This window comes from Prunus avium, chromosome 2 (assembly GCF_965620075.1).
Source record: "Prunus avium chromosome 2, drPruAviu1.hap1.1, whole genome shotgun sequence".
Classification (NCBI taxonomy): Eukaryota; Viridiplantae; Streptophyta; class Magnoliopsida; order Rosales; family Rosaceae; genus Prunus; species Prunus avium.
This window is the reverse complement of record NC_142285.1, coordinates 26,575,402-26,588,693: the sequence shown is the minus strand read 5'-3', so window position 1 is coordinate 26,588,693 and position 13,292 is coordinate 26,575,402. Positions and strand designations below refer to the sequence as shown.

At 35.9% G+C, this 13,292-nt stretch overlaps 1 protein-coding gene across 1 annotated transcript; it reads left to right on the top strand.

The window, feature by feature from the left end:
• The first annotated feature begins 2,564 nt into the window (after positions 1-2,564).
• On the top strand, positions 2,565-13,254 carry LOC110759828 (UDP-Glycosyltransferase superfamily protein). The gene is made up of 14 exons (XM_021961964.2): positions 2,565-3,214; positions 5,665-5,751; positions 6,376-6,479; positions 6,676-6,726; positions 7,619-7,790; positions 7,899-8,219; positions 8,542-8,745; positions 8,838-9,347; positions 9,478-9,687; positions 10,029-10,217; positions 10,894-11,066; positions 11,825-11,977; positions 12,109-12,190; positions 12,275-13,254. The coding sequence occupies exons 1-14, from the start codon at positions 2,726-2,728 to the stop codon at positions 12,662-12,664; spliced, it is 3,135 nt and encodes a 1,044-aa protein (XP_021817656.2). The 5' UTR covers positions 2,565-2,725; the 3' UTR covers positions 12,665-13,254.
• Positions 13,255-13,292: the final 38 nt, after the last annotated feature.

The following is a 13,292-nucleotide window of genomic DNA, read 5'->3' as shown; positions in this document are numbered from 1 at the left end:
TGTCAATTTATTGCATTTTGACTTTTTGAGAAGAAAATAAAAAGCTAAATGGGCCGGGCTTGGGCCGTGCTTGAAGCGGGCTTGGGCTCGTGCCGTGCTTGAAGTGGGCTCGGGCCATGGGCCGGCCCGATTCATTGGACCTATTTTTTGATCCCGCCCCGGCCCAAGTTTTCGTGCCGTGCCGAGTACGGCCCATTAATATTCGTGCTCGTGCCATGCCGTGCCGTGCCTCATTTAAACGGGTTGGGCTTGTGCCATGTTGGGCCGGCCCGTCCTGTTTGACACCTCTAATCCTATGGAAGGCAAAAGTGCAAATTCCGCTTGGGGACCTGCAGACCAATTGACAGAAGAATGCGTTTATCGTATAAATGCTTTTAGCTATTTGAGGCACAAGCATGCATAGTTTGCTTTAATCTCCTAAAATGTATTAACTATTTAGCAATTACTGAAGTAAACTTTATTTTATACAAAAAAGTATTATATTTACAAACTACTTTTACATGAGACCAATACAATAGTTGATAATTAAAGAAGTAAGCTGACTGTTTAAATATTTCTTATCTCATGTCATGAACTGAAATTATTGATCAATTTAATTTGTCAAATTAAAAAAGAAAAAAGAAAAAAGAAAAACAAACCTCCCTTTAATTTGAGACACATTCTCTTATTATTCTCATAAGCATATTATTAAGTCAATCATACTCGAAGAAAATGAATAAAGCATCTTTTCCAACAACTAAAAAACGAATATTTTTTTTCACTCGCGAACAAAACCAATTTAGGCCAATGAAAAACAAAAACTAACCCACCGTCATTGTCGTAGGGCAGTACACTCACAACCTGACAGCCCTACAAAATCACACCTATAATTCGCATCAACTTGACAATGAGACAGATCTAATTAATAATGTAGTTTGAATGTTGGACATATCAATAATTTCACTAACGGCATTTTGTACTTCATAAAATTGATGCATATTAATAATAGCTTGTCATGTCGGTGAAGCAGTTTCCCAGCTTTTTTTTTTAATTTACTCATAAGGAAGCAAATGGTGTTGAACACTGACTTGCTCGATTCGGTCAGCATAATGTGGACAGCTTCATTTGATTTGAGGTGCTCCAAGATCTTATTCAGAACGCCCTATTATATGATTTGTTGAGTCGCAATCCGGTGTGTTGTCTGCCCATGGAGGTTCTCTCAAAAAAATAATCTTTGTAATGCAAGAAGTCCAAACGGCCTTAATTTACACGCACCATTTTTTTTATTTTTTTTTTGTAGCAAAAGTCTTATTGAAAACGCGTTTTTGCTTTCCATGCTCATGTTTTGCGTGAACTTAGCTTGTCCTTTTCATGTTTTGCGTCACTTTCGAAATCACTCATTCATTCGCTGGACTGGACTTTTGGTCACATGTATTCCAACCATAGCGTGTTTATTTATTAAAAATCTATATATATAAAGCAAAATACAGAAAATGGTAAAACATTCAAAATACTAGAAAATATCTTTGGTTAATGCAAACATTAGGAATTGAAATTATTAATTAAATGAGGATAATATGGTAAATTCACACTTTTTCATATTTAAAAAAAAATTAAATTAAAAGATAAATAAGATAATGGATCCTCTTTTTATAGAACATAACTATCCATTATCTTTTTTAATTATAAAATAAATTATTATTATTATTATTTTTTAAAAGCCTCTTGCAGGCATTGAAGCACGTGCGGAGAGGCTAGTAAATATTGAAATTATTTCAATTCATGTTTCTATTAAATTCCTAACTTTTATTGTATTTATCAACATAAAATTTGTAATCCAATACTCTCAAGATCAACTAGTAGTGGAAATTGTAACAACTAAGACAGTAATTGATCCAATTTTAGTTCCTTCATTTTCCAATTTGTAACCTAGTATGTTCGTAATAAGTAACCATGCGCTGAAATCATTATCGACTCTTATGAAAATGTTGACTGAATTATCAACGTGAATGTAACTACGTTGTAATATAAATACGCTCATGTATAATTATCACAGTAAATATTGTCTTGTCGTACTAAAATTTCAATTTAGATTCACAATTTCCTTCATTTATAGAAAAAAGTTCATCATTTATGAGGGCGTAGAATACACCTCATCTATATATACAGCAAAAGGCAGAGAATGGTGAAACATTCAAAATACCAGAAAATGTCCTTAGTTAATGCAAATATTAAGAATTGAAATTATTAATTAAATGATGATAATATGGTAAATTCACACTTTTTCATATTTAAAAAAATTAAAATTAATAGAAAAATCAGATCATGGATCCTATTTTTATGGAAAACAACTATCCATTATCTTATTTAATTTTAAAATAAAATTTAAATTTTTTTAAAAAAAGCCTCTCGCAAGCACTATGGATAGGCTAGTAAAAAATTAAATAAAAACAGACAAAGGAAATTCAAGCACTCCGTCACTTGCGTAGTTACATTACATTCACGTTGGCAAGAAAATAATTTAAAATAAAATAAAAATAAAATAAAATAAATAAAAACAGAGTCTGCAAGTCCGCTTCATCTTTCTTTCTTTCTTTTCTTCTACCTATCTCTTTCCATCTCTCTCCATGCCACCTCTCACCACCACCCCACTATCACCTTCACTTTCTCTCTAAACCTCGGAGGCTTCTCGTCACTTTCCCGGGAAATTAGCCAACGAGAAAATTTAGAAAAAAAGTCCTTGCAAATGGGCCGGAACTCATCGTCTCCTCCTGCTATCCTCGACGACAATGGCGGTGCTGGAGGTAACGATCTAGGCTTCCATTCAATTCGCGGTCGCTTCCCCTTCAAGCGGAACCCTAACCCTAGCCACCGCCCAGACCGGGCCAGGGCCTACGGGGATCGACCGTTCCCGCGCCCGAGATCGCACAACACCCGCTTCTATCGCAAGGGCTTGCTGTGGCTTTTTCCCTTCAAAGGAAAGTCAGCGTTCTATGTCGTCCTCATCTTCGCGGTCTTCGTCTTCGCGGTGGCCACGATGGTGTTGCAGAGCTCCATGACTTTGGTTTTCAGGCAAGGAAGTGAGAGAGGGCGGTTGCTCAGGGAAGGCTTGAAGTTTGGGAGCGCCTTCAGGTTTGTGCCTGGGAGGGTTTCGAAGAGGTTCGTGGAGGGTGATGGGCTCGATCGGGTTCGCATGGAGGCGAGGATAGGTGTTCGGCCGCCGAGGCTAGCTCTTGTGAGTGTTATCCGCTCGCTGCTTTTGCTTGAATTTGGATTGGTTTTCGTGAATTTGAAATTACAGTTCTTAGTGGAAATTGGTAAATAGTGTTTATCCAAGTGTGGTTGATCTCTGTTAATAATTTAATTAAGCACTTTCTGACAATGGGAGCAAATCTGGAACTGGTAAATGCAGTTTACATGAATGTTTGATTTCTGAGAAAACAGAAGGGAAAGAAATGAGCTAGAATATGATCTTTTCTACTCTTTTATATCATGAATGCTTAATGGTTTAATAATTTATTATCACCTGTTTCCGCTCAATTAAAAGTATAGACTTAAAAAGTACTATGTAACTTTAGGTGCATTGTTTTGAGCGGAGGCTTGCAGGTTCTCAAGTTGTAGATGATGAAATATTGAAGATGCCGAGCTTTGATTTATTTTATTTTTCTGAATTCTTTGAGTATTATAAGTGTCGTAAAGGTTATGATACTAGGGTATATAAGTTGGGAAACCTGGGGGAAGCAGCTCTTGGGTTTATGAGAATATGTGCAAAGATTCAGACAAGTAAAAATGGTCTTGGTGAGGAAGGTTGGATTTGTACATTTAAGGAATTGAAATGAAAGGTTCATAGACTGCTGGTACTTTGATTCTGTTCTGAAAAATATTAAATTGATTAGTGGACTTTGTCTCTAAAATTCTATTAAGAGCAGAGTTTGTAATTTTCTACATCAAGTCATTGACGTTACGAAGCTGTAATTAGTGTTGTAGTCACAGTATTCACTTAAAAAACAGGATAACAGCGTAGAAGACTCTTTTTTTTGCTATATGAAACTCATTGTTATCACTGTCCTCCAAAAAAAGTTGAAAGAAAAAACAAAAGAGAAAGAAACACTGGTTAAAGTAGTTTTTTATTCTGGCCCAAAACAAGTAAAATTTTTATCGTCACCCAGCATTAAGACCTGGATTTTATCTGTCCATGGAAAGCTCTCTCTAAGGAAATAGTAGAGGTTATTACACCACGTAAGGGTAGGTTACAATGGAAAAAACAATTCTGTTGCAAAGGTGTGGAGATTAACTGGAATTATCGGAAGAAAAATGAAACTGAAAAGTACTTAGACCATAGAGTGATGCTATCAGAAAGATGTTTATCAGGACGGCAAATGAATTGTGTTTTTCTGAGAAGTTTGAATGTCACCTGTGTTGCTTGAATCTTTGAGAAGGGATGGTGCAAAACATGTGACATGCCACACACTCTTGATTTTGTTCATTTTGTGGTCTGGATATCGTATGCTCAAATGGCTGATATGGTGCAAGCAGAAAGCTTGACTTTCCATGTGGATAATGGTTGCTCTTTCACTTGCTTAGTGGAGTGAGAAGCCAATTTAAAGGAAAAGTTCTTTCATCTTTTTGCACTATGTAGGAAAGTTATGTGTTTATGTATTGGGATGTTTAATTTAAAAAATTTGGAACATGAGGTTAAAAATAATTTATTCCTGGTTTCTTATAAATTATCAGTTTATCATTGTGCGGTACCCGTAAATTGTGTGTGTTTAGATTATCTTTTATGTTTCTTGGGTATTGCTGGAGTCTTTGGTAAGATCCTCTATGCTTCGTCAGGTTCAGAAAGTTATATCTGCAGCCTGCAGGTTTGTCTGAAAATAAGCAGATTTTACAATAAATAACTATTTGTTTTTAGTATAGTGTCTCTGCTGAATGTTGATGCAAATAAGAAGCAAATTTTACAATAAAAATTATTTGTCTTGACATGAAGTGGTCCTCAGATCCTTTTTGTTTGACTGTATATTTACATTTTTGGTAAACCCATTTTCATAAATAGGCTAAATTTATTGGTCACTCAAATTCAGAAACCAAACGTAGTCCTTATACTTTATTTTCCAATTTTAGAGTGGATGTTATTTAAGTTTTGATCTCATTGGTCATGATTTCAAAAAAGAATTTGGCTGTTTGAAGCTGAGCTAGCCGTGGAAGTTTATGGTAGTGTATATTTTTTTTCCTCGAATAACTAGTAAATCTCTACCAGTAACTTACAAGACCAATGTTACTTATTGGAAAACAGTCCTGTTTGATCTCTGTATCGTCACCTGGAATCTGTGGCTTTCTAATATTAAAGCATAGATTGGCTATTTGTAAGCTTCATCTTCGTGTTTTATGCTGTCTCTTATGTCAATATTCTTAGTTTGAGACACCAGGTTCCTCTATTTCCGTGTATATGTGTTAGCTTAGAAAAGCTTTATTGTATATGCAGTTTTTTTCTTTTATTAACTAATAAGATTGATGTTAGCAGCCTTCCATGTTTAAATCTTATTTTCACTTCTTGATCAGAATATGGAACTGCCTCAATATCATTGGATACCATACTCACCAGAAAAGTCTTTCTTATTTTAATATATTTTGTGCACTGAGTTGTTTTTCATATTGGTTGTGCCTACTTTTGATACATGTCAGATCCTGGGAAACATGAAGAAAGATCCACAATCATTGATGTTGATTACTGTGATGAAGAATATCAAGAAATTGGGTTATGAGCTTAAGGTAAGTTGTTCTTACATGTGCTTTTTTCTATTCCTTTTTATGAGAAACAAAATAATTTTCTCAATATAATACAGAGATATGTCCAAACTTAGTAAGAAAGTGTATGAAAATAAATAAAAGACCTAAAATCCATCTGCTAGAAACACTCATATAAATGCTTTAAGTATATCAAATTAACATTAGAAACTGGCTCAACAATATCTTAAGAAACAACTGGATGAATAAAGGAAAGGTATATCTTGGAATTCAGAGGAAAATGAAGTCTGCAACAATGGCCAAAAGAAAACAATTTGTTCATGGTTTTTAATTTGTTGTTGGTGCTTTGCGAATTATTTAATTCTTTGCTCATTGAGGTACATGGTACCAATAGAGAGAGAAGAAAACAAAAATTTTGTGGAAGTGTTGTCTGATGGTTAGAGAGAGAGAGAGTGGCTTCACTATTACTGGCTGCTATTCTTTATCTTATTGTGTGTACTGCATATGCTGCTCCTTTTTATATGGGAAAAAAGAAGAAGGTGTCAGTGCATATTGATGTACGTTGTGTTATTAAATTTAGTGATTCATAAAAATAAATGACTGCGTTCTCACTACTACTTATGCCCTCTTTCAATGCCTATATGACAGATCTTTTCTGTAGCGAAGGGTAAAGCATATGAAATGTGGAAGCAACTTGGTGGCCACATTTCTATTTTAGCTCCGGAGCATTATGGCCTTATTGATTGGTCCATGTATGTTTGCTTCTTATTTTATATTGGGGTTTTTTTACCCTAATTTATAAATGGGTTTTCTAATTTGATGGAAAGTATTTAAATTTTGTTTACTAGGGCAGAGTTTTTCTATTGTTGATCAATGAGTAACTTTAATTTACCCTTTTCTTTTGTTCGCAAACTTGGCAAAATATTTAATACATATAATTTTCTACAGTTTTGGAGGTGTTATTGTGGACTCGCTTGAAGCAAAAGAATCCATGTCAAGGTGGGTTGTTTGACATTCCTTTTCTACCATGCTGACTTCTATGATCTATAGTTATCGTTAAAAGGACTTCCCTTGCATGCAATACCTTCTTGATCTGATTGACACAAATCCAATCATATTCCATTTGATAGACAAAAAGTATTTTTGGTGGTTGTTCATATTAATATCTTGAATTTGTAATTGCTCTTCAATAGCAAGAAAACTTAGGTGCAAATATGAAAGTTGAATGTTGCTGAGAAAATGTCCAATCTATGAGCTTGTGTTTGGAGTAAAATTGGAATATAGGAGTTAGTTCCATGGCGTTAGGATGAGATGTTAGGAATGGTTGTGACAGATTTACAGAATGTATGAAGTTTAAACAAAAGCTATACTATATTAAATTGTATTCTTATTTGGGTAGCCAAAAATAATATTTCGTATTGTTTGTCTCTGTTCTCAAGCAATATTGTCTGATGTTGTAATATATGATGGGTATGATGATGATTTTGCTGAAGTATTCATGGCAGTGAATCCAGAGATTGAAAAAGAAAAATATAACAAAAGTTGGAGACAACTTGAGAGGCAGTTGGTTCAAGCGATTTGTTTTGTCCAAAAACTTATTCTGAATTCCTTGTTATTTTCATTTTGAGATATAATATTGACGGGCAGTAATTATTTAAGCTATCATTTAGTCTATGAGCTAATTGAAATTCTCTGTCTATCTTCAATTTTCTTGGAAACAATATAAATGTGTTCACAAATAGGTCTTTTCCGCCTCCCTTCTCTTTTCTTTTCTAACAGCTTCATATTAAAGATAAAGGCATACTCATATTAAGACTGCACGTAACAAAATGCATATGCAAAGTTGCTTCAGTTGGACATGCTATGATTAGTGAGTTTTAGATTCATGCAGCCTTATGCAGGAGCCATTTTGTTCAGTACCACTGATATGGATAATTCAAGAAGATACACTTGCCAATCGTCTTCAATTGTATGGAGAAATGGGCTTGAAGCATCTTGTTTCTCATTGGAAAAGGGCTTTTAAAAGAGCTAATGTTGTAGTGTTTCCAGATTTCACTCTGCCGGTAGGTCTGCAAAATAATTGGTTTGCACCTTATTTCTAATTATTTTTGCAAATTATCATTCTATTGGTTCTCAAATTTTCTTATTTTTATCCTTCCATCCTGTATCAGATGTTATATAGTGTTCTTGACACTGGAAACTTCTTTGTCATTCCTGGGTCACCAGTGGATGTTTGGGCTGCAGAAAGGTACAGTAAAACCCACTCCAAGAATCAGTTGAGGAAAAGCAATGGATTCGAGGAAGATGATATGTTGGTCGTAGTTGTTGGGAGTTCATTCCTCTACAATGAGCTTTCATGGGACTATGCTGTGGCAATGCATTCTATTGGACCACTGCTACTAAAATATGCAAGGAGGGAAGATGCAGGAGGGTCATTTAAATTTGTTTTCTTATGTGGTAATTCCTCCGATGGATATGATGATGCTTTCCAGGTAGTTAGTCTTTAATCGATGCTACTAGAATATGCTATTGTCCCAGTTATTATCACATTTTGAGCTTCTTTCATCTTATATAAATGCATTCAAGTTCCTGTATTTTCTTAAGCAAAGGATTTTCTTGGTAAATGATGACTGGAAAAAGAAAGATAACTTTGCAATATGAATTTGATTGCGGACAGAATGACAATGGTGGCTGAAAATGAAGTCCTTCTGTATATTTCATTTGATACTCTGGTCAATCTTCTGATCTGTTTTACAGGCATTAATTCATAGGACTAATATGAAATGCATTTTGATCCATTGATCTCTTTTTTAGGAAGTTGCTTCACCTCTGGGACTTCCTCGCGGTTCTGTAAGGCATTTCGGCCTGAATGGTGACGTGAACAGTATGTTATTAATGGCTGACATTGTTCTCTACGGTTCTTCCCAAGATGTACAAGGTTTTCCTCCATTGCTTATCCGCGCCATGACCTTTGGGGTCCCAGTCATTGCACCTGATTTTCCTGGCTTGAAGAAATACGTGAGTTCCCTAAAATTCTTCGTGTCTTGATAGTTCATTGATATGCTTGGGAGGGGTCTGTTTCATTGTCTTTTACTTTTGTGAAATTACAGGTAACTGATGGAGTTCACATAAATACTTTTCCAAACCATAATCCTGATGCTTTAATGAAGGCTTTCTCACTTATGATTTCAAACGGGAAACTTTCTAAATTTGCTCGAACAGTTGCTTCTTCTGGAAGACTGCTTGCTATGAACCTGCTGGCATCAGAATGCATAACTGGTTATGCAAGGGTTTTGGAGAATGCACTCAATTTTCCATCCGATGCTCTGTTGCCAGGCCCAATCTCCGAGCTTCAACAAGGTACATGGGAATGGAATTTGTTCGGGAATGAAATTGATTATACAACAGGTGATATGCAAGACGTTGATGAGCAGTCATCCTTGGAAAACACTAGTGTTGTTTATGCTCTTGAAAAGGAGTTTTCGGGTTTGGCTTACTCAACAAACATCTCTGATAATGGAACTTGGGAATCGGCACAAGATATTCCAACTCAATTAGATTGGGATCTCTTGACAGAAATTGAAAACTCTGAAGAATATGAGAGGTTAGAAATGGAGGAGGTATGTATTTCTGGAAATTATGGAACTTGTGTGATATGAGCTCAATCCCTCCAGTTCTTCCACACCCTTTATGTGTCAATGTAATCTTTCTCGAAAGACAGCTGACATGGAATTTTTTCTGTACTTGTAGCTATCTGAAAGAATGGAGAGAGACCCTGGTCTATGGGATGATATTTATCGTAATGCCCGAAAAGTTGAAAAGCTTAGGTTTGAAGCAAATGAGAGAGATGAGGGAGAACTTGAGAGAACAGGCCAGTCAGTATGCATTTATGAGATATACAGTGGATCTGGGACCTGGCCGTTCTTGCAGCATGGTTCTCTTTACCGTGGATTAAGTCTTGTGAGTTTCTTTCTCCTTTTTCCTTTTTGTGTATTTTTACACTGTTTTAATTTTCTCACTTTATTATTCAGTATTTCTACTATTCTCTTAGTTACATCTCTGCAAGTCTCATGTTCTTTTCTTAATAATTCTATTCTGTGACTTGGATTCATTTCTACTGAGAACTGCAATGAAAGCATTTAAACATGCTATAAATCACATAAAATATCTACATTTCGTAAGAGATATAAATCTTTGTTTAAATACGAAAGCTATAGTTCTCTCTTGAACTCTGAAATAATATTTTACATCTGAGTCAATTGTCTTATCCTTTTGAATTTACCCTACAATGTATTTGGTAGTCAACCAGAGCACGGAGATCAACATCAGATGATGTGGATGCTGTTGACCGGCTTCCCATATTAAATGAAACTCACTATCGCAATATTCTCTGTGAGATTGGAGGAATGTTCGCTATTGCAAACAAGGTGGATAGTGTCCATAAGCGACCTTGGATTGGGTTTCAATCTTGGCGTGCTGCTGGTAGGAAGGTATTTCTTATTGTGGTGGGAATTTTTCTTTAAAGTTATTTGTGAGTCTCACTGGGTCCCTCCCTGCAATGTGGTTATGATCCTAACCATCTATTTTGTATGCATCCATTTAGTGATTATCTGAGAAAAAAATCTACAAAATCGAAAACTGTTTAGTAATCTATTTGTCATTAATAAATAGATAAATGTTTTGAATTAACGTAGAAATAAAATGATATTCAAATAGGTAAATAATTTCTAATTTGACTAATTTTTTGCGTGGATGATCCTTGAATGGGAACCTAACAAATGCATGGTCCATATCAAAGGATCACATTGTGGGGTGGACTGCAAGAATTAGAATTTGGTCCTTTTGTTAACATGAGGACATTATAAGATTAGGACTTCATATTTATATGCATATATACATACATGTACTCACACAAACCTGTCGGTTCTTTGGAATGGTTTTGGTGTCACAGAAAAATAAAAGAAAATTATAGTTCAACTTTAATGTACTAATGAAAGATATCAGCTACAACACAAGTATTGAACCTGGTATATCCTGATTCAACTGTATGTATATATGCACGTATACTTGAAGAAAAGGAAAAGAAGAAAAGAAAATGTATGTGTGTACAATGCATGCATTGTTCTTTAGTTTCGCATCATATTCATCATTGTTTTCCCCAAGCAGGTTTCTTTGTCCAAGAAAGCTGAAAAAGTTTTGGAAGAAGCAATACAAGAGAACACGGAAGGTGATGTGATGTACTTTTGGGGACGCTTGAACATGAATGGTGGGGTGACGGGAAGCAAAGATGCACTCACTTTTTGGTCCGCATGTGACATCTTGAATGGGGGCCATTGCAGGTATGTTTTATGAAATATTAGTTGAGCTAGTGTTGTTTGCACGCATAACTTGGGTTGGGTGACTTATAGCTGTCACTGTTTTCATGGGTTGCGAATATAATGTGATGCCATGCTTTTAGGAGATACACTCTTGAACGTGAAATTCTTTGGTGAGGCAGCCATATGCGACCACCTCTCACAGTGGGTGGGAAGGTGGCCACATAGGGCTGTGCTATACAAGAATTATCCTCTTGAACAGTGGATTTTATGGCTGGTATTATGAGAATATGAGGTTCCTGTCTTGCCTCGTCATCAAATGCCAATGGTGCACTTAGAACCAAATGATTCCAGTTTCATTAGTATTACCATATTTTTTTGCTAGAGCATTCATATAACTTTATAATACATTTTTGGATTAATAGACCAAACCACACAATTAGCTTTGTTTTGAGCTTCATAAAATCATGTATGAAAACAAGTTTTTTACCAACTACTCTTTAATATTGTCAAGCAAAAAAAGGAAGGTATGCATACTCAAATACAGGTTTTTTTTTTCAATGAATCAAAAAGATGGGCCATCAGTTTCGTAATGTGAGCATGCACAAAATGTTCATTCATAGACACTCCCATGTATTAATTGGGTGCTTAAGGTTTCATATTTGCACAATTCAATTCTGATTGGGTTTGTCTTGGTCCTATAATCATGAGTTTGATTTCATTAATTCATCAAGATCGATGTTCCTTGAACATAACTTTTTTTCCACCCAAAATGAATGCAGAAATGTTTTTGAACATGCATTTCGCTGGATGTATGCCTTGCCAAATAATACAGAAGCTCTTCCTCCCATGCCAGAAGATGGTGGTCACTGGTCTGCGTTGCATAGCTGGGTGATGCCAACTCATTCGTTCCTTGAGTTCGTAATGTTTTCCCGGTAATTTACTGAGGATCTGAAATCTAATAACATTTTTTGGTTTTATTCAGTCGCAGCCCTCAACACTAAAGGAAGTTGATGATGGTTAGTTATGAGAGTATTATAACTGAAAGTTTGTATTTGAACTACAGGATGTTTGTTGATTCTCTGGATGCATTGCACACCAACAACAGCGGACAAAGCATGTGCTTGTTGGGTTCTTCGGAGCTTGAGGTATGTCATGTAGGTCTTTAGGTATAGTTTTTCTGGTCGCACTGGGAGTTTGACTTTCCTCACTCATTCTTTAATAATCAACAGCAAAAACATTGTTACTGTCGGGTATTAGAAGTCCTTGTCAATGTCTGGGCTTATCATAGTGCACGAAAGTTAGTTTACTTAGATCCTATCTCTGGTTCAATGGAGGAGCAGCACCCACTTGAGCAACGCCAAGCATTCATGTGGGCAAAATATTTCAATGCTACATTACTGAAGAGTATGGATGAAGATTTAGCAGAAGCTGCAGATGATGGTGACCATCCAAGGGAGAAGTGGTTGTGGCCGCTAACCGGGGAACTGCATTGGCAAGGAATTTATGAGAGGGAAAGGGAAGAGAGATACAGGCTAAAGATGGACAAGAAGAGGAAAACAAAAGAAAAATTACTTGAAAGAATGAAGTACGGATACAAACAAAAGACGCTTGGAGGATAGGAAGGTTATAGTTGTAGTTGAAATGGTCTAGTCCTAATTCTGTCACACTCAGAATTACGATATGGTTACTGAACTCGTCAACTTGGGAGTGGGAGAAGAAGACTCTCGAGGATTGGATACGATTTATTCTTTCTAACGGCGACAGTATGGTTTGTAAAGAGGAATTTTGTAGGTCTTTTTCTCTGACTGAATATATAGATACTCGAAGTGGGTGGAAGACTGTAGCTTTTCCAGCAATTGCAGCTCACTTAGCATGTGAGGCGTTTACACGTTTCAAGTCACAGAGGCAGAGGCTACCAAGTTTTTGAGCAGTATACACAAACAGAGGCAGAGGCTACCAAGTTTCTGAGCAGTACACACAAACATTCGTTGAAATTCTTTTTCACAATTGACATCATGTATTCTTTTGGCAATGTTGATAGGAAATTTTGATTAAAATAAAGCAGTTCTCGGCGGTTCTTGTTTTGATTTTTTCGTACACTGAACGTAATCGCTCATGTCATCTTGGTTACACGTGTAATAATAGTGGCATGTTCGTGTTGAGAAGACTCGACGAGATTAATAATCATGTTGTGTTGATCTTGACCCAACTAATCTAATACATGCCTCTTTTAACAGACACAAACTG